The sequence below is a fragment of the Phascolarctos cinereus genome, unplaced genomic scaffold, assembly GCF_003287225.1.
Source record: "Phascolarctos cinereus isolate Bilbo 61053 unplaced genomic scaffold, phaCin_HiC Scaffold_4;HRSCAF=312, whole genome shotgun sequence".
Taxonomy (NCBI): Eukaryota; Metazoa; Chordata; class Mammalia; order Diprotodontia; family Phascolarctidae; genus Phascolarctos; species Phascolarctos cinereus.
Genome location: NW_027555847.1, coordinates 660,475,903 through 660,497,896, shown reverse-complemented (window position 1 = coordinate 660,497,896; position 21,994 = coordinate 660,475,903). Strand labels below are relative to the sequence as shown.

Sequence of the window (21,994 nt, the reverse complement as noted above, 5' to 3'; positions counted from 1 at the left end):
ATAGCCATTAACAGAACAAGAGCAAAGCTAAATAAATGTTGGCTTTTATTGCTGTTGACTCAGTGCCAGCCATCTGTGCTTACTTGCCTGGACAAGTAGAAGCATTATATTTGGTAAATCTCATGTAGGATGAGTGAAGGATCCCTGTTCACTTGATAAATCAGGATGTACTGGAGTACAATTCATCTTTCTGTTTCCAGGGCCTTGCAGTCAACAAATGCTTGTCTGGATCTCCTTGATTCATCTCTGTACGAATTAGTACAGTAAGACCTGACCAAAGCGGCATAGCGACCTAAACTAGGACTAGAACTGCATTCAGGGCCCACTTTTCCCTCATGTCCATGCATCAGTCGTAAACTGCCATGCATACTGCCACTGTAATTTACTTTACTTTGCAATGATAGGCAAAGTACTTTATATATCTGAGCCTCAGTTTCTTCATCCATATAGTGGGAACAAGGCTTATCTTACTAGGTTGACCAATGTGAACATGCACAAGTGATCCCATTCCATGCCATCTTCTCTTAAATATTGTCTGCTCTATCATCCCTCCTCTTTATTAACCTTCAGTTTCTCCCTGTCTATTGACTTCTTTCCAGTGGCCTAAAAACATGCCCACCTCTGCCCCATCTCAAAAAACTCTCACTTGATCCACTCATCCCAGCTAACTGTTATCCAATAACTCTCCTTTTAATGGCTACGCTTCTTGAGAAGGTCATATGTAGTCAATGCCTCTACTTCCTTCCCTCTTACTTTCTTCTTAATTCTTTGTAACTTGGCTTCCAATCTCATCATTCAACTGAAACTGCTCCCCCTCAAAGTTACCATTGCTCTTTTAAATGTCAAATCTAATGGCCTCTTCTTAGTCCTCATCTTTCTTAAGCTGTCTGGAGACTTTGACACTGTCAAACATCCCCTTTTCCTTGACACTCTCTTCTGTCTAGGTTTTCTAGCCATTACTCTCTCCTGGTTCTCCTACTTGTCCAACCATTGCTTCTCAGCCTTCTTTGCTGGATCTAAATCCAGGTCACATTCATTAATAGTTAATGTCCCTCAAGGCTCTGTGTTAGGCCTTCTTCTTTTCTCCTTCTGTGCTATTTCATTTGGTGATTTCATCAGCTTCCATGGATTCAATTATCATTTCTATGCAGATGATTCTCTGATTACTTACTTATCAAGCCCTAACTTTCTCCTAACCTCCACTCTTGTGTATCCAACTGCCTACCAGACATCTCAGACTGAATGTCTTATAGACGTCTTAAACTCATCAGGTCTGATGGAATCCTAATAAAGCCTCCCCCAGACTCAGTACAGTCACTGCCCCTAGCTAGCCCCTGCCCCCAGATCCAATTCACATATTTGAACAAGTGTGTCCTTGTACTCAACCAGAATCACATCATCCATCTAGCCCCAGACAGGACCACAATACCTAACTATCCATCTTGACCAGACAGGATCACAATAGCTAGCCAACCAGAAAGCAGTATGACCAGGATGTCTGACCACTGAACCATAGAAGGGACCCCTCCCCATTACCTAATCCCTTAACAAGCCCCTCCTGCCTTTTTAATATTCATAATTTCTGTTGTATAATCAGCATCATTACATTATAAAATTGCCTATCTTGTCTTACTAAGTTGCTGGTTCCTCTTAGAATCTAGCCCGCTCTGAGGGATGCCAATCCTCAATAAATGCCTATACTTGGATTAGAGGTATTCTGACTGAATTCTTTGAGATGATCCCCCCACAACATTCCAGGAGACTGCAACAAGGTCCAAAACAGAACTTATTATCTTTACTGCCACGCTGTCTCCTCTTTCTAATTTTCCTATTTCTATGGAGGGTACAACTATCCTAGTCATGTGGGATTGCAATTTTGGTGTCATCCTTGACTACTCAGTCTTTCTCCCCCTATCCCATATCTAATCAAGACTTGTGATTTTCTGCCTTCTTAACCATCTTTCCTGTATATCTCCATCTTTCCTCGGATGTTGCCACCACCCTGGTGATCTTGTCACCTCATGCCTGGACAATAGTCTGCCGGTGTGTCGCACTAGCCTCAAGTCTTTCTTCACACTAATCTATCTTCCCTTTAGCCACCAAAGTGATTTTCCTGAAGTGCAGGTTCAACCATGTCACTCCCCTACTCAATAAACACCAGTGGTCAGGATCAAATATAAAAATCTTCTATGTTTAAAGCCCTTTATAACCTGTCCCCCTCCTACCTTTCTAGTCTTCTTACACCTTACTCCCCTACAGAGCCTCCTTGCTATTCCTCAAAAAAGTCACTCCTATTTCTTGACCCCAGGCATTTTCACTGACTTTCTCTTGTACCTGGAATGTTCTCCCTCTTCATCTCTTTTACCTGACTTTCCTGGCTTCCTACAATGTGGTATCATTACTGTAACCTGTGGTCCAGCACCCAAAGTTTTAGGCTTACATGGATTAGGTTCACTCCTAGGACCGGCTGTTCCCAAATTATTTTTCTGTGGTTTGTTTTTCTATCACCCAGTGTTTCCTCTGGGATCCTCAGAATATTACTCTTCTCTAGGTCTTTGTAGATATGTGTAAAAAGGTCTCTAGTTCCCATGTAAGCACTGAAGGTAACAATGAACATCAGGTAAATTGCAGCCTTCATTTCATCCCACAGAAAACGCAAAACATCACAAAGGACTCATGGTAGGTCACAAATAGCTAATACCATTCTCTTCCCTTTTCTGGAAGGAAAACAAACTTAAGTCTCTAAAGGGGCAATCCCTTGTCAGTCTAGCGAGTCTTATGTTTATCCTAGGGACTTAATAGTATGACCCTAAGACAGAAGTCTTTGATGGAAAATGAATTTAGAGTTGCCAGAGAGATAATCATCTTTCCCATTGGACCTGCACCTTCCAGATACTTCAAAGTAGTAGCAAAAGGTAGAGTCTAGGTTTTTGGTCCTCCATGACATTATATCTTCATCATCAGTGAAGCATGAATGGGTATCTAGTCAGGTAGTCAATAAACATTTATTTAAGGCCTACTGTGTGCCAGGCACTGTGCTAAGCACTAGAGATACAAAAAGAGGCAAAAGATAGTCCCCCTGCCCTCAGGGAGCTGACAATCTAATGGAAGAGAAAGTATGCAAAGAACTATGTACACAAAAGCTCTATACAGGATAAATGGGAAAGAATCAAAAGAAGGAAGGCACTAAAATGAAGAGGGGTTGTCAAAGGCTGCCTCTAGAAGGCAAGATTTTATCTGAGACTGGAAAGAAATCAAGAGATATCCTCAAGCTTCTCAATGAAGAGCTTCTCAGTCAAGGAGCATGTGTATACTCTCCAAAGGGAGATGTAATCCATGTCCCCCAAAAAGTTCACTTTCCTGTAATTTCTATGAAGTTGGTCAGGTTGCCCTGACAGACTCTCATTATTAGTAATGATATTTGTAATTTCAGTGGCTTTGGCTAAGACCTAAAGTTCTGATATTAAAATCTCTTTAATTTTGCCTTAATTTGAATCCTGTTTAAAAAAAAAGGAAAGGACACTCAAGATGTAGTAAACACTTTACTTTGTTAACAGTTACTTGCAGCATTGTGGGAACACAGGATAAGAGAGCATTCCTAAGCATTCATAAGAGTTCTAATGGGAGGAGAGAGTTGCAAAGTACCTTTAAAAGTTTAGGGAGTTGGGAGAGGGCAAAAGGATAAGAGAAAACTTTAGGTATAATCTGCCTTCTACCTGCCTTAGGTACTTCTGTACTTGTTATTTATTATAAATCAAGAGTCACTTAAGAGCATAGCTTGCTGAACACTGAAAGACTTTCAGAGAATATTTGGGCTCAAAGAACCTTTTATTTGATCTGGTCTTGATAGTTGCTGAACAAATGAATAGTGTCTTTTCTTCTGAAAGACCCCAATGTTTGATGACACCCTTCTCTCTTCCCTTTAGGCATCAATCCTCTAGACCATTGGTTTGTAAAGTGAGGGCCATGGCATGATCCCAAGGGGTGTGTGATTAAACAGTCTGAGGGTGGGAAGATAAATTGCATCCCACCTCTCTGTGATAGCTGATCTCTAACACAACTGCACCTACCCATTGTTCCTCAGTACTTCCCTATTCCAGCCCTTCCCTTGGCTATGTAAGATCCTAACCCCCTCTTTACTTCTGATTCCAGCACTGGCCTCTCAGCATAGGCAGTCGTAATCTACTCACACCTAGGTTAGTAGCAACAGTACAGGTGCTGTTGGGAAAATTCCTACTGACCTCTCTCCCCAGTCCACCCACTTCCTGCCCCTAGTGGCTATGAAGGCACTATAACCAATGAGTAAGATAACCACCCATCCCTTTTTGTTTTGAGTGGGACAGGGTGAATCCCACAGAATGAAGAGGCATGGGTGAGCTGCAGTCTTCATCTCAGTCAAGTCAAATCAAAAGCATTTGTTAAGTGCCTACCATACTCCAGGAAATGTGCTTAACACTAGAGTTACAGAGAAAGCCAAAAAACATTTCCTGTTCTCACTGAACTCATAGCCTTAGGGGGGAGACAACATGCAAACAACTGTGTACAAACAAAATATATACAGGATACATTTTAGATAATCTAAGAGGGAAGGCACTAAGGATTGAGGAGGACAAGGAAAAGCTTCTTGCAGAAGGTGGGACTTTGGGATGGAAAGATGAGGAGGGAGAGAATTCCAGGCAGTGGAGGAAAGCCAGTGAAAATGTACTAAGTTGGGAGATGGAGTGTTGTGTAGCAGGCCAGTGTCATTGTCCCCCTTTTATATTATTTTCTCCCCAAATACGTCTCTCTTCTGAACTTCCCTATTTTTACCTTATTGAAAGTATCACCATCCTTATGGGCGCTCAGGTTTGTGACCTTAGTATTATCTTTGACTCTTCATTTTCCCTCATCCCAGATATCCAGTCACTTATCACATCCTGTCACGTCTTCCTCCATAATGTTTCTAGGATCTCTGTCCTCTGCTCACTCGGCAGCCACTTTAGTTCAGACCCTCATCACCTCCCACTGAGACTATTGTAACAGTCTCCTAATCAGCCTACTCGCCTCAAGTCTTCCCCCCCCCAAACCATTCCTCACAGATGCCAAAGAGATTTTCCTGAAGAATAGTTCTGACCAAATCACTCCCCTGTTCAATAACTTGACTTTATTTCATCTTTCATACTTTTAAATTTTGTATTTTTGTATAAATTTTATAATGTATATAATTATTTGTGTAGCAGTACATGTATATATTTTATAAATAAGTAAACGTGCATCTATGGTAGAGGATGTGCTCAAAAACTTTTCACTGATGGCTGCACAATCAGAAAGTTTAGGAGATTATTGCTTTAGACCAGGACTCCACAACCTTCAACCCTCAGGCCACCAAAGTCTTTTAGTGGGCTGTAGGTTGTGCAGGCCTTCTTTAGACCATGAACCTAAGCAAACTTAATAAGGCAATAGCTGGCCCTCATTTCATGGGGATAGCAAGTCTGTTGACCCAATACAAAGTCTGTTGGTTGTGTGTGATTGTTCTAAAATGATACATTTATGTGTGTGTGTGTGTGTGTGTGTGTGTGTGTGTGTGTGTGTGTATTTGAGCAAGTCAGGGCAGCCTAGTCTCTCAGCTCAGTGCCCAAAGGGAAGGAACAGGGCTAGCTCAGGTAGAGAATAAGTGGATCTTCTGCTTCTATTTCTTACTGAAAGGCTAGAGTACAGCAGAGTCCAACCTTGAAAAAATAATCACATTTTTCCATGTGTCATTTAGCCTATTATAAAGTGAGTATTTAATATGGTGGGCTTACTCTTCACCTTTCTGAGGCTTCAGAAGGCAGAGTAGTTCTAGAAGATAATTAATTAGCAGTGAGCATTTTGGGGAACTTGGCTAACTTTGCCCTATAGAGGGTAAGGCTCTTCCCATTAATGTCTCATTGAAAAGGCAAAGGATATTTCCTGGGCTGCTGTATATGAATTCACACCTCACTGAGGATGAATGATCTGGGTTTAATTTGACTACCTCTATTATTGTGAATCAGGGTATTCCTTTGTTTTATTTGACAAGGGAGCAGACTCAGTTGGAAGAGAAGAACAGAAACCCTTCTTCCCCTCACTAGTGGGAGTGGGCAGATGGGAGGGTTGCCTGTGAAACAGTCCTGACTCAGTTTGATAAGGTTGCCCTGGTAGTACCCTAAATCCTAACTTCTTCCTGGAATGGTTAAATGGTACTATTTTTTAAAAATCATCATGCTTTGGTAAAGGTGAATGATAAGGAAAGAGGGTGTAGTTTGAGTAGTTGATAATGGTAACATCATCTGGAAATTAGGATTCCTGGGTTTTATTGTCAGTTCCAGCAGTGACTTGACAAGTATGAGTCACCTAACAGTGTTTTCCAACTAGTATGTACATGAACTAATTCCCAGAAAACCTTTATGACCAAAGGTGTTTGCCTTATAAGGCCCATATGTTTAAAAAAACTGACTACTCTGTCTTATTCCTCCCATCCTAGGTTTCTTCCTTCTCCTCAGCTCTCAGGTCTTGTCCTCTGAACTTCTGAGTTGGATGAAGGTAGAATAAATTGTAGGATCTAGGATCCTTTTTCACTATAAAGGGACTATCTTGGGGATAGTAATAATCTCCTATGACAGAGGACCTATAAAAGAAGGATGGCTGTATTTAACTGTCCTCTTTTGGAACTTTTAAGGGGAGTCAAGATACTGCCAACATATCAGGAGCAGAGATACCTGCTAGAGGATTAGAGGAGTAGGAGAAAACACCATAATCAGCTTTTGCCCAGGGCATCCTGATGAATCCTACTTAACAATCATGAACCAATGAGAATCTTTGCTGCCTTGCCTTGTTTTATTACTGAGAAATGCTGTGAGCAAGTGTTCTTACTCCATAAGCTAGAGGAGTTTGTACATGGAGTATTTCCAAGCACAGAAGAGGGGGTTAGGAATAGGGAAGAAAAGAAAGAAATCATGACATCTAAGAGTGACAGGAGAGAGAGTCTCAGTTTTACTTAAATTTCAATTGAACAAATATTAAAACTTTAATGACCTATATGATATATGTTTGAACCAGTGTGTACAGAAGAGAGTCAGTCAGTCAGTCAACAGGCATTTATTAAGTACTTCCTGTGTGCCAGGCACTCTACTAAGCACTGGGGATACAAAGAAAGGTAAAAACAGTTCCTGCCCTCAAGGAGCTCCCATTCTAATGAGGCAGTATGCAAACTGTGTACATATAAGATATATACAGGGAAATGAAAGGTAATTTGTAAGGCAAGAAGCTAGGGAAGAGGGATTGAGAAAGGACTGTTTCAAAAGGTGGAATTTGAGTGTCTGTAATCCAGGAAGCCAAGATCAGAAGGGAGAATATCAGAGTAGGGCTATGGAGTGTAGTGTGCTAGGAACAGTGAGGCCAGTGTCACTGGGTCACCAAGTAGTAGAGGAGAGGAAATTATAAGAAGACGGAAAAGATACTAGGGGGCCAGGCTGTGGAGGGTTTTTAAGAGCCAACCAGAAGATTTTATGTTTGACTTGGAGGTAATAAGGAGTTTATTGAGTGGGTAGAGGTTGGGGGTAGGGTGACATGACAAGACCTGTGTTTTAGGAAGATCACTTTGGCAGCTGAGTGGAGGATAGACTGGACTGGAGAGATGAGAAAATGTCTAATAGGAGATGCAAGACTAAAAATTAGGAGAGGTTAGGCCTAGGCTAGATAAATTATAGACCTAAGAATCATCTGCATAGAGATAGATGATAATTGAATCCATGGGATGAGATCACCAAGCATCAAGTGAGATAATGTATAGAGAGAGGAGGGCCCAGGAGAGAGCGCTGGGGGATGCCCACAGGAAGGGAGAAGGAATGTTTTGCAAATAGAACCAGGAGAGAGCAGTGTCAAAACCAGATTCTGGATTTTAGAAAGTATCCAGAAGAGAGTAAAGAGAGAACTGAGACAGTGAATTCTTTCAAGGGGTAGGGACAGAACCATGATAATTGTAGCAGTTACTGTTTTAATATTTTTATCCCCCAGGTGTGAACATAGGAAGCAGCAGGGAGGGGAGTAGTGGGGAAGCACTTTTCAGGAAAGGCTGAAAGTGGCCGGCAGCCATTTCAGGAAGGGGGAGGGGGATAGCTCAGGCCTTGAGCATCCTCTAGTGGTCAGAGGGTGCAATGCAGCTTGTGGAAAGTTGGAGAGTCTCGGTGTTCAGGCAGAGAGCACACAGCTCAGTAGTCATCATCAGATGGTTGATCCCTGATGTTGCATTCTGGGTCATTCCAACCACCTTGACTGGATTGTTATTTATTTATTTATTTTTCTTTTGGCTAGGCAATGGGGTTAAGTGACTTGCCCAGGGTCACACAGCTAGTAAGTGTCTGAGGTGAGATTTGAACTCAGATCCTCCTGAATCCAGGGCCAGTGCTCTATCTACTGCGTAACCTTGACGGGATTTTAACAGAAATTACAACTATTTCCCTGCATGTTTAAAGACCACAGTTAAAGCCTACCTAAACCAAAGGGTCATATTAGGTTCTTTGGAAGGATATAAAAAAGATAGAATAATAATATACTCTCTCTGCCACCTTTACATCCAGTAACTCAGAATAAACTGAGAGGGCTTGAAGTAAATTAGGAGTTGGCATAGGCTCCTGGATCTGAAATCAGATTCAAGATTTGCTCTTGGATTACTAGTTTTCTAAGTGTTTAGTTTAGCTTATCTTTTAGGGAACCAGATCTGGCTAATATTTTTAGTCCAGTGTGGGGCACATAGGGGTATGTATTAATTAATAGCAATAATAACTCAAATTCTGTAGTGCTTTAAGGTTTACAAAGTGCTTTCATCACAATAACTTGAGGTTATTGGACAGGTAACAGAAGTAAAACAGAGGCTCAGAGAGTATTAATGACTTAGCTATGGCCACACAATAAGCGTTGGAGATAGTACATGAATCTAGTATTCTTTTCACTATACCACACTACCTTTTTAAAAGGTTTTTTTTATTATATATATTTTAATTACCAGAAATCCAACTTCTCTCCTTCTGCCCTCCACCCCAACTGAGAAAAAAAGAAAACCAAAACCCCTGTTATAAATATATGTAGTCAAGGAAAACAAACTTCTGCATTGGTGGTATCCAAAAAAAATAAAAACAAAAACATGTCTCATTTGGCCCTCTGAGTCCTTCACTTCTCTATCAGGAAGTAGCACGTTTCATCATGAGTCCTCTGGAATAGTGGCTGGCCATTGTGTTGATCAGAGTTCCGAAGCTTTTCAGAGTTGTTTGTCTTTACAATATGGTTGTCATTCTATAAATTGTTCTTCTTGTTCTGCTCAATTGACTCGGTATCAGTTCATAAAAATCTTCCTAGGTTTCTTTGAAACTGTCCCATCTATTCCTTATTTCTTTTTTTCACGTGTGCATTCATGCAAAATATATTTCCATACTAGTCATGTTGTGAAAGAAAACAGAAAAAAAAACCCAAGAAAAATAAAGTAAGTTAAAAAAGGTATGCTTTGATCTGCATTCAGATTCTATCAGTTCTTTCTCTGGAGATAGATAGCATTTTTCATTATGAGTCTTTTCCATTCCCTCCTTCTTACAGAACAATTGTACTTCCTCACATTTAGATACCATAGCTTGTTCAGCAATTCCCCGGTCGATGGGTACCCCCTTGGTTTCTAACTCTTTGGCACAGCAAAAATAGTTATCAATATTTTAGTGCAGACTGAAAGTTTGTTTTGCTTAGGACTAATTCCCCACCCCCAACTTACCTTCTCTCTTATTCTCCTTTCTCCCTTCTCCTCTTTCTCTCATATTTTCCTGTTGGGCAAAATGTATTTCTTTACCTCTGTGTGTGTGTGTGTGTGTGTGTGTGTGTGTGTGTGTGTGTGTGTGTGTGTGTATTCTTTGCTCTTTTGACCAGTTCAGATGAGAATGGGGTTCAACTGTCAACTGGTTCCCAACCTCTTGCTCGTTTTTTATAGCATCTACTTGCACACCTCAGTTATGAAAGGTACCTTCCTCTCTTTTCCCCCCATAGTTTTAAAGCAGTTTTTCCTTGTTTAGTCCCTTATGATTATTCAGTCATGTTTACCTTTTTGTGTTTCTCTTAATTCATGTGTTTGCAAAGTATCTTTTGCAGCTCTGGTCTTTCATCAGCACTATTTGGAAGTCCTCTATTTCATTAAAGATCCATTTTTCTCTCTGTTGGATTATACTCATTTTCACTGGTTAAGTTGTTCTTGGTTGTAAGTCTTTATCCATTGCTTTCTGGAATATGGTATTCCAAGCTCTCCTTTATGGGAGCTGCTAAATCATGTGTGATTCTGAATGTGACTACTCAATACCTGAATTCTTTTGTAACCCAGGCTTCTCTGGGCATGCTCAGTTCTAGCATGAAGACACCCTGGAGGGGCCTTTTGAGCATATTTGCCTTCTCCCTTGCTCCAAGAAATGGGCCTGGGGTTGTTTGTTTCTGTTCTGTTTTCCTCCTCCTCAGTTTCTGGTTCTAGAAGTGATCCTTACAGACCAGGAATTAGAGCCATGGCAACCTTGAAGCCAGGATTGCAGGTGGCATGGAAGCTGGGAGAAGCCAGGAGTCCTGGGACTCAAGCCCCAGACTTGGACCCAGGACTGAGCTTTATGGGAACTGAGCTAAACTATTAACCTGATCCCTGCCTTTTCTCCCCAGAGACTGAGGTGGTGCAAAGGGGAGCAAGATTAGCCTCCCTGAGTTGGGGGATTAAGTTTGTTTATTTGTGATAGTACCTTCTGAAGTGCAAAAGCTGACCTGATTGTTAGTGGCCAGATGGAAGTAGGGTGTTGGGGACCACCCTCATACACTTGGGGAATACCATCATGTGTGGGCTAGAACCTATGGCAGAGAGTTAAGCCCCCAAACCTCTGCAGGAGGAGTGGAGATCTGAGCCCCCCCCCCCACCTCCTCTGCTTCCTGCCCCACCAGAATAGAGGGCCCAGCAGCTACTGTGTTGCACTTGCTTTCTGGCAGCTAGCAGTGTTTTTTCTTTGACCTGGGAACTCTGGATTTTGGCTATAATGTTTCTAGGAGTTTTCATTTGGGAGTTTCTTTCAGGAGGGGACTGGGATAATCTTTCAATTTCCACTTTATCCTCTGGTTCTAAAAGATCTGGGCAGTTTTCTTTCTAAGATTTCTTGAAATACGATGATTAAGCTCTCTTTTTTTGGTGATGATTTTCAGCCCAATGATTCCTAAATTATCTCTCCTCTAACTTTTCTAGGTCAGTTGTTTTTGCTATGAGATAGCTTATATTTTCTTCTACTTTTTTATCTTTTGTGTTTTAATATCTCTTTTCTTGTGGAGTCATTAGCTTCTATCTCCATTCTAATTGTCAGGAAGTGTGTTGCTTGGCAAAGTTTTGTACCTCTTGTGCCACCTGTTAATTGCCTTTCCAATTCCTTCTTCTGTAGCTCTAATTTCTTTTCCATTTTCACTTCTTAACACTCATTTTATTGATAAAAACTTTTTAAGCTTTAAAAAAAATTCTTACTTCATCTCATCTAGAAATTCTAGCTGAATATGTAGGGTTCTCAGCTTGAGCTATCCCTAAGATCCTGAAATAATACAACACTCAATACCCCAAGAAAGCAGCTGCAGGACCAGCCCAAGCTGTTTCTCTTTGAGGTTCTTGTAAATGTTTTAGAGTCATTCTTTTCTTTTGGGCCTTTTATCTTGAGCATCCCTGTCACTATAATAACTCTTTATGAGGGATTCTTATTTTGTTCATTCATCCTTCCAGCCTATTTCCTGACTTTGGGTCTGACTCTGTGCACTTCTGAGAGGAGCATCTCAGGCTGGAGGCCTATAAGTATTCGGTGTTCCCAAAGTGACGTGATCGGGCATAGTCTGATGATTGCCCCCTGGTCTGAGCTCTGTGACTTTTGGCCCTGGGTTTGTATCTAAGCAGCAGTCTCATTTGGAGTTTCAGTGGTCTGCTGCCGTACCCAGGCTTTCTCAGTCATCTACGAAACTCGGCTAGTTCAGCGTGATGGAACTATACGCTGGCATGCCTGCCCTGGTTGTTGCCCTACAACTTTCAGATATCTAGAAGCTAGAACCGAGATTCTGCTCAGCTCTTCTGGTCCAAACCACACCTGTTACTTGCTTCTGAATGTGCCCCTTTCTTGGTACATAGTCTAGAGCCTGAGACAGCTTCTTAACCTGTAATGCTGCCTCTAAGCGTGGGTCCCCTTCAGAGTTTGCCCTGGACCTATGACCTGAAACTCAGAAATGAGTGAGAGAGGTGTCAGGTGACTCTTGTTCCTGTTCCCTACACAAATGTGGGTCCCTCTGTGCTGGATCTAGGCTCTGTTTGCTTTCATTTATTGTACTCTCTGACCAGAGCGTGATCCCAAGGTACACAGACCTCTCTGTCTCCTTATGCCCACCTGGACTAGAAGGATTTTTTTTTCTGATCAAGATTTGTTCTGGTGCATTTTCTAGATCCTTTTAGATCAGTTGGCAGGGGAGAGGGAAGTGCCCACTGCAATTCTTCCTGCTATTCTGCCATCTTATCACTGCCTTTGTGTGGTCCTGTGATGTAGGTAGGGCAAATCCATTTTATAGATGAGGAAACTGAGATCCATAGGCTTTAAGGAACTTGTCCAAGGTTATCCAGGTTGTAAGTAACAAATCTGAGATTCAAATCCATGTCCTTTTGCTTCCAGTTCAGTGCCCTAATTACTACACCAGGTTACCTCTTTTCCTTTTGGTCCTCCTCCTTTATCCCACTGCTCTTTTATATTAACTGCTGTTTGTCCCAAACCTAATTTTTGATTGGGTAAGAGTAAAGGCTATGGGCACCTGGCTGCTGCTACTTGAAGGCTTGTTTGAATGACCATTCTCCAAGTACCTACTGCAGTGCTTGGCTTCGAGCTGCTGTTCACACATATGGCCTTTTTATGTGTCCTCTTTTCCCAGGCATCTCCTGTGGAGAACGGGTTGGTCCCCTCCTTGCCTGGCAAAAATCCTCATCCTGATGAAGAACAAGTTCCCTCAAAGGCTCCAAGGGCCCTGAAAAGCACTTCTTCCCACAGCAAGCAACAGCACAGGTAGGTGGTAGAATGAAAAGCTATCCTGGTCCTTCCAGCCTCCCTTTCCCTTTGAGATCACCAATCCAGGCTATGGGATTGCTTCCTTCAAGGGGCTGTTGTGTAAGAGTTAAATGATTGTTAACATAGGAAGCAGACTTTCTGGACTTTCTTTTCTACTTAAACAATCATGAGTATCCCCATTTTGCTTCTAGAAGACAGTGGCAGTATGGTGCAGTAGAGGGAGCACTTTACTGGAGTCAAGGGATGTTGGCTCAAATTCTGGCCCCTCCTTTAACCTTTGATGACTCAGAAAAGTCATTTCACTTCCCTCTTCTTGGTCTCCTCATCTTTTCTTGTCTTCCTTCCTTCCTTCCTTCCTTCCTTCCTTCCTTCCTTCCTTCCTTCCTTCCTTCCTCCCTACCTCCCTCCCTCCCTCTCTCTTTCTCTTTCTTTCTTTCTTTCTTTCTTTCTTTCTTTCTTTCTTTCTTTCTTTCTTTCTTTCTTTCTTTCTTTCTTTCTTTCTTTCTTTCTTTCTTTCTTTCTTTCTTTCTTTCTTTCTTTCTTCTATGTAAAAGAGGCATTCTTTGCCTCATTTCTTACCTAGCCTTAATCACTGAATGGGTGTTGCCCCAGACAAACTGAGACCTGGGAAAGACCATAACTTAAAAAGGCTAAGGTCTCCCACTGCATCTGGGGCCATCCCCAATTGTCCAGATCTCTATCTTGCCACTGAACCCAGATGGCTCCCAAGGAGAGAGTGAGCCTAGTGACTTTGCATAGCCCCCCTCATTCAAATCCAATTCACATGCAGGTCATAACATCTCTTTCCTGATGTCATGGTCCTCTTCAAGAAAGGACAAACTAACTAACCAGGAGGGAATTGGATTAGATGTTTCCTAAAGTCCCTTTAGGGAACCTAGGTGGTGCAGTGGATACAGCACAGGACTTGGAATCAGGAACACTCATTTTCATGAGTTCAAATCCAGCCTCAGACACTTACTAGCTGTGTGACCCTGGATAAGTCACTTAACCCTGTTTGCCTCAGTTTCTGCATCTATCAAATGAGCTGAAGAAGGAAATGGCAAAGTACTCCAGTATCTTTGCCAAGAAAACCCTAAATGGGATCTTGAAGAGTCAGACAGGACTGAAGAACAACAAAATCCCTTCAGGCCCTAAATCCATTATCTTATTAAATAAGTGAAGCCTTCCCAGACAGGAAGTGGTCAACCTTCTTCTGAATTCCTTTCATATTTGCTGTGGTCTGTACTGTTCATTTGTCACGTGATTATCAACTGCTTTGTTTTGCTGTTCTGTCTTTGAGTGTGTGGTGGTCATGAGATTATAGGATTTTAGAACTAGGCACCTTGTTTTACACAAGCCTGCAGAGGGGAAGTGAAGGAGATGATAAGTAGCAAAAGTGAGATTCTCTCCATAATTCACCTGTAAGCCACAAGATTAATAGATGGCATCCTGGAAGCAGTGGGACTTGGGCCGATCCCTGGAGGCTGGATGGGATTTGGAGAAGTAGAAAGAAGAGTGTTCAAGGTAGAGAGAAGAAAGAATAGCATGAACAGAGGCAGGGAGGCTGGAATAATATGGCATGTTCATGTGATAGTGAGCCCGGCCTGCTTAGGTGAGTATGGCACTCTCATTTATCAATTCTTTTTAGGGTGTTTTAAATGACTAATTTTTTCATATAACTAATTTATCCTTTTAAGCATCAAAAATAAATTTTATTTAAACTATTTGCATGTAAATCTTTATAAAATGTTTAATGTATCTCCGTATGTTAATAAATTATGTAAAATCCTTCACTAACTTAGGTTCACAAAATCAGCTCTGTAAATTCAGGATTACAGATTCCAGCTAGAAAGAAGTTCATACAAAAAAGAAATAGTGAGGGCTTAGGGTGAGTTCAGTACAAGCCAGCAGTGTGATTTGGCAGTCAAAAGAGCTGAAGTGATCCTATGCTTCATCAATAGAAACATGATGTCCAGAACAAAGGCAGTCATTTGCACACTGTCTTCTGTTTTAGTCACCATACTTCTGGACTGTGTTCTTGGTACCACCTGCTAGGAAGGACATTAACAGCTAGAGCCTCTGCAGTGGAGGTGATCAGGGTGCTGAGAGGCTTGGAAGCTGTGCTGTACAGGAAGGGATTGAAGGCAATGGGGATACTTTAGCCTACAGAAGAGATGAATTAGGGGGATATGATTTCTGCCTCCAGGCATCTGAAGGACTGTTATACATGTGTAACTTGGGTCCTAAATGGCACAGGCCCTGGACTGTGACTTCACTTGTATGTAGAGCTCCAGGCCGAGGGAACTCTTTCTACCAGTACAGGTCAGCATCTTCTCTGTAACTGAGGGTCACACTGAGTGGGGCCACATGCCTCTCATCACCTTCATGCATCTCCTCCATCTAACTGGACCTATTCCGTGGAAGCAGTGCTGTCAGATTAGTAACACGTATTCAATGCATAGAGATACCTTTTTTTTAACCAAAAATACATTTATTTTATATAAAAGAAAAGAACCCAATAGCTAACATTGACATAATGCTTTAAGGTGTACAAAGCACATTAATTAGGTCCACTAACTAATTTGAGCCTCATAACAATCCTGTGAATTAGGAACTACAGGTATTATTATTGCCATTTACAGATGAAGAAACTGAGGTGCAGGGAAGTCATGTGACTTGCCCAAGGTCATACAGCTACTAAGGGTCATTGGCAGAATTTGAACTCAGATCTTCCTGACATCAAGTCCAGCACCTTATCCACTAAACTAGGGGTGGGGAGCCAGCAATCTCAAGGCCACATATGGCCTTCTAGGTCCTCAAGTGTGGCCCTTTGACTGAATCCAAACTTCACAGAACAAGTCACCTCAGTAAAAGGATTTGTTCTCTAAAACTTGAGCTCAGTCAAAGGCTACACCCAAGGACCTAGAAGGCCACATGTAGCCTAAGGGACACAGTTCCCCACTCCTGCACTAAACCATGCTACCTTTCAGAAGAGGAATTGTATTTATTCTATTTGATCCCAGAGGGCAATAAGGAGAAAATTGAAGAGAGAAAAATTTTGGCTTGAAAAAAATTTTAATAATTGGAGCTCTCTGAAAGTGGAATGGACTTCCTCAGAACATGGTGAGTTCCTCATCACTGGTGGTTTCCATGCAGAGGATGAAGGTTCTAGTGAGGAATACTACTCAGAAAGAGTTGAACCAGATGGCTTCTTAGGTTCCTTCTTCAGAGTCTAAAATGCATGAGTATTCCAAACTTTTCTCGATTACTCTGGGTCCCCACTGTGACCATCATTTATTTTATTATTCTATAATACTTCCATGTACTCCCTAAGGAATTCTTGAGGGATATAGGGCAAGTTGCCTCTGCACCAAGTAGCCCCAACTCCTGTGCTCCTCTGGTTAGCATCTCTCCTCTTCTCCTGTGCTGTCAGTTTCTGTCAGTCCCCACTTCTTGCTCTGATCCATGCCCTGTATCATCATGGTGGTGTATGTGCTTCTAGCAGTCCCTCTGTCCCTCCTGCAGGGATCAGCCTACCGCCTGATAGTCCCTCATTAGCAGCTGCCCCTTCTGCCTTCCTTGTGACTCCTATCTTTAAGGGGATTCCATTTTGAAATCACAGCTATTTTAACAGTACTTAATGGGTGGCTTGGGGGATAATAGAAGCCAATGTCTGGTTTGCCTGAAGACCTTCAAATCTGTTTTACCAAGGAATGAGTTGGAGTGAATCCACACAACTGAGTCTCTCCTAACCCTTTTCTTTCTTTTTTGCTGTAAGGGATGAGATGGCAGAAAGCATCTGTGACCCCCCAAGAGAAGACGCCACAGCTATTGTCTGTGGCCTGACTGTTGAGCTGTCTAACCTCAAGTAAGGACTTGCTTCTGCATCAGGGAAGGGGACAGTAGCACTCTATAAATATGGGAATGTAAGAGGTTAGGCGGCTGAGGGAAAGAAGAACAGAGGGGGCGAGTTCAGGATTAAAGAAACATTTCTGTCAGAGACTACAGCAGGATGTGAATCAACAATAATAAGGCAAAGAAAACAAATCCCAAGGTAAATCCACCTGCAGACAGCCAAACCTATGTCCTACCTGCCCAGGCATGCAGGTTGTAGCTCTGGTGGAATTCCTGAAGTTTCCCATGAACATAGCGATGATGATGATGATGATGATGACAGTGACTCACATTCATAGAATGCTAACCATTGCCCTCACAGCAGCCCTCGGAGAGAGAGAGAGAGCAGTTCTTTTTATCTCCATTTAACAGATGAGACAGCTAGTCCTCACAGAAGTAACGAGACTAGCCAAGGCACGTTGCCATCAAACATTTGGGCCAAGACTTGAAACCAACTCTTCTTGGAACCAAGATCAGGGCTCTTTTGATTACCATAATAATGGCAACTCCCATTTCTATAGCACTTTAATTTTATGGCCTGATTTCCTCCTGTCCACCCCAGGAGGTGGGTAGTGCAGCAAACATAATTATGTCAGTTTTACAGATGACGAAACTAAGTCTAGGAAAGATTAAGCAATCTACCCAGTATTATTCAACTAAGCTGTGGCACAGTGGACATATTGCTGGTCCTGAAATCAGGAAGACTCATCTACCTGAGTTCATATTTGACCTCAGGCACTTACTACATACTAGCCGTATGACCCTGGGCAAGTCACTTAATCCCGTTTGCCTCAGTTTTCTCATTTATCAGATGAGCTGGAGAAAGAAATGGCAAACCACTCCAATATCTCTGCCAAGAAAATCACAAAGAGTTGGACCCAACTGAACAGTAAATAACAATTCCTCTAGGTTTCGGAGCAGAGATTCGAACACAGTTCTTCTTTTGGTCCAGTGCTACTTACCACTGAACCACTATGATGGAAATATTTTGATTAGAGACTAGGGAGATCATGGGTATCTATTCTTCTGTTGTGTGGTCTGATGGCTTCCTCTTAATTACTCAGTCAGGTCCAGTTGGGGGAAGATTGCCTTGACCTCATCACTCATCTCCCATTTTGTATTGTATTCCTTTTCAGGTCACCATGTTCTTAGAATGATTTAGAAGTCACAATTTTGGGACTGTAGAAAGGGGTTTTGTTGTTGGGTTTTTTTTTTACTCAAATAGGTTTATATTGTTCTAGCTTATTAAAAAAATAGCTAGCATTAATATACTATTTTCAGATTTATGGAGTGTTTTGATTCTCACATCAAACCTGGAAGAGGTAGGGCATATTATTTTCTCCATTTTACAGATGAGAAACTGATATTGAGAGGCTAGGTGACTTGTCCAGGATCACATAGCTTAGGAAGTATCCCAGGTAGGATTTGAACTCAGTTCTTCCTGACTCCAAGTCCAGAATTCAGTCCACTACATCATCTAATTGCCCATGAGGATGACAATATAGATGATAATAACTCACATCCAGTTTCCCCCATTCTTTTTTAGCCGACTGATCATGAGTACCCATAGGGACCTGGAATCCTTCAGACGCCTAAAGCACCGAAAGGGAAAAGCAGCTGGGAAGCAGCCCCCTTACCAGTTTCCCTATCCTGCAAAGGGAGTGACACATTGCTCCCATTCTGTGAAAAAATGGAAAGAGAAGTAAGGCTGCAGGACCCTTGAAAAAGACAGTTCAGGTGGCTCAGACCTCAGAGCCTCTTCAAGGTTTATGTGTTTTTCTTTCCTTCCAGGTATTAGAAGGTCCTTCAAAGTGGAGTGTTTAACTCAGACCATCTGAAGCAACTGTTTTCTCTCTCTCTGAAACAGATGTTTAAAAGGCCTCTTAACAGCCTTTGGTAAAAAACAATGAAGCCTGAGTATAGTTTTCTGGGACCATTCCCAATTATTATTTTCCTCTCCAAGATCTAGATTATAAAACTGGCCTTTGCGGACATAAGAATATCTCTGGATCAGTCTCTTCAGTAACTAAGAGTGGGGCTTTAACGCTTTGTTGAGAAACTAAAAGTGATCATTGCCATACAAGATGAAAACAAACTAAAATTGCAAAGAGATGAGAGATTCTTGGCCTCATCCAGGAGTCCTTCTCTGTAGCTTTTCTTCTTTAGAAAAGAAGTTTTGGTTGTAATTTGTGGCTTGAGCCAAATAACACTGTTAGTTTCTGGAGTGAAAGCCCAGGCCATTCAAGTCCAACTGATGTCTCTTAATAGGAAGGCTTGTTCTACTTTTCTGCAGATGGAGGGAGTCCCAGTGGTCCTGGGAATAAACCCAAGGGGCCAGTGGGAATGCAAGATGTTTATCTTGATTTGCAAATTTCAGGTCATTTGGTTAAGGTTATTGGAGGTTCAGCATTTGTGTCTTTCCTGGAAGGGGAAAAGACACTCTTTGTTTGTTAGATCTTTGCCTAGCCCTTGATTTCCAGATAGTTCTCCCTTAAAACAACATTAATAAATGAGAATCTTTAAGTAAGCTTTGGCTTACAATGCAAATATTTCTGTTTGCTAATGATGGATTATCTCACCTAAAATGATGTTATCTGTAATAGTCTCTGTTTTTCTCACCCTGCTGGGCTGGACATTAATTCATTTCTTGTATGAACTACACACAAAATCCCCAGGAAATGAAGAAAAGAATGGAAAACTCATGGAGCACAAAGGAGGATTGGGAATTTCCATACATCATCCAGCAAGTCACTTCAATTCAGCAGACATTTATTAAATGTCTACTATATGCAAGCATTTATTAAATGTGTACTATATGCAAAGCACTGTGTTCATCTACTGAGTATACAAAGAAATATCCTAGGTATGTATGTATATATGTGTATATGTATATATGTATGTATGTGGATTGTGTGCATATGTATACATATATCACAAAGAGATATATCTCACAGAGATATGTATGTATATATGTGTGTATGTATGTATGTACACACACACAAACACACACACACATATATCACAAAGAGCCAGTATTCAGCTTCATCCAGAACAAGTCATGGTAGACTAATCTCATCTCCTTTTCTGACAGGGTTATTAGATTGGTAGAATCAGGGGAATGCTATGGAATATGGTCTACCTGTATTTTAGCAAAACATTTAACAAAGTCCTTTGTGGATTTTGGGGGGGGCAACATGGAGTGCTATATGCTAGACAATAGTACAGTTAGGTTAATGTGGAATTTGTTGAATGGCCAGACCCTAAGAGTAGTCATTAATGGTGCCATGTCAGCTTGGATGATTTGTAAGGGATCTGTCCTTGGCCCTGTGCTGTAACATTTTGGTCAAAAACTTGGAGAGATAACATGCTTATTAAATTTGCAGATGACACAAAGCTTAAGAAGGATAGCTAACATGATGGATGACAAAAGTCAGGATCCAAGAAAATTTGGACAGGCTTGCACATTTGACTAAATTTAATAAATATAAATTTTAATAGGGATAAATGTAAAGCCTTAGATTTGGGTTCAAAAATTTAACTTCACAAGTACAGGATGGGGAAAGCATGGCTGGGCAGTAGTAACTCATCTGAAAAGAAGTCTGACTGCAGGCTCAATATGAGTCAACAGTGTGATGTGGTAGCAAAAAGAACTGAGTTGATATGATTAGACTGCATTAAAGAGCAACATCTGAGTGTTCAGGTCTAGGAATGTAAGTGTTTAACTGTATCATGCCCTGGTTGAACCATTTCCTGAGCACTGTTTTCTGTTCTGGGCTCCATGTTTTAGGAAGAACAGCAGAATTTAAGTTCCTTGAGATCATTTTCGTCTTTGAATCTCTTGAACCTAGCACAGTGCCTTGTAAGACCACAGATTTAGAGCTGGCGGAGACCTTTGAGGTCATCTAGATAAACCCCCTCATTTTATAGATGAGAGAACAGAGACCAAGAGAAATTAAATGACTTGCCCAAAATTGTACAAGTAACAATTTCTTAATCCTCATTCTCCTCTACCTCTCTACAGCCTTTGACAGTGCTGATCATTCTTTCCTCCTTGATACTCTCTCCTCTCTAGGTTTTTAGGGACACCACTCCTGCTTCTCCTCCTATCTCTCTGACCACTTCTTTTCTGTCTCCTTTGCTGGATCCCTCTCCAGATCATGCTCTTTAACCATAGTTATTCCTCAGGGTTCTGTTCTAAGCCCTCTCTTCTTCTTCCTCTTTACTACTTTTCTTGGTGATCTCCTTATCTCCCATTGGTTTAATTACCATTTCTATGCCAATGACTCTCAAATCTATCAATCCTGCCACAAACTCTTCTGACCTCCAATCTTGCATCTTCAACTGCCTTTCAGAAATCTTGAATTGGATGTCAAGAATGAAACTCATTAGCTTTCCCCTAAACCAAGGATGAGGAACCTCTGGCCTCGAGGCCACATGTGGCCCTCTAAGTCCTCAAGTGCCACCCTTTGACTGAATCCAAACTTCACAGAACAAATCCCCTTAATAAAAGGATCTGTTCTCTACAAGTTGGACTCAGTCAGAAGGCTGCACCTAAGGACCTAGAAGGCCACATGTGGCCTCAAGGCTGCAGGTTCCTCACCCTTGCCCTAAATCTCCCCCCTCTTACTTTCCCTATTATTGTAGAGTCTAACACTATCCTCCCAATCCCTCAGGTTCACAACCTAAGAGTCAGCCTGGATTCCTCACTATCTCTCATCCCCCTCCCCATATTTAATCTGACAATTTCACCTTTGCAGCATCTCTTGAATATGCCCCCTTCTCTCCTCTGACACTGCCACCACTGAAGTGCAGGTCCTCTTCACCTCACATGGATTATTGTAATAGCTGCTGGTGGGGCCTGCCCCAAATGTCTCCCCACTCTAATCCATCCTCCATTCAGCACTTACAGTGATTTTCCTATATCACAGGTCCTGTCATGTCACCACCACCCCCTCCCCACTCAATAAACTTCAGTGGGTCCCTGTTGCTTCCAGGATAAAATACAAAATGTCCTATTTGGC

General features: G+C 41.7%; 1 protein-coding gene across 3 annotated transcripts in view; it reads left to right on the top strand.

Annotated features, from left to right (window-relative positions):
• Positions 1–19,795, top strand: part of BRME1 (break repair meiotic recombinase recruitment factor 1) — a 45,898-nt gene extending 26,103 nt beyond the window's left edge. For all 3 annotated transcript variants that reach the window (XM_020994829.2, XM_020994830.2, XM_020994827.2), the window contains 3 exons: positions 12,946–13,076; positions 16,858–16,947; positions 18,520–19,795. In XM_020994829.2, coding sequence (XP_020850488.2) covers positions 12,946–13,076; positions 16,858–16,947; positions 18,520–18,679 — 381 coding nt within the window. In that variant the 3' untranslated portion in view covers positions 18,680–19,795. The remainder of the gene's footprint in view (positions 1–12,945; positions 13,077–16,857; positions 16,948–18,519) is intronic.
• Positions 19,796–21,994: the final 2,199 nt, after the last annotated feature.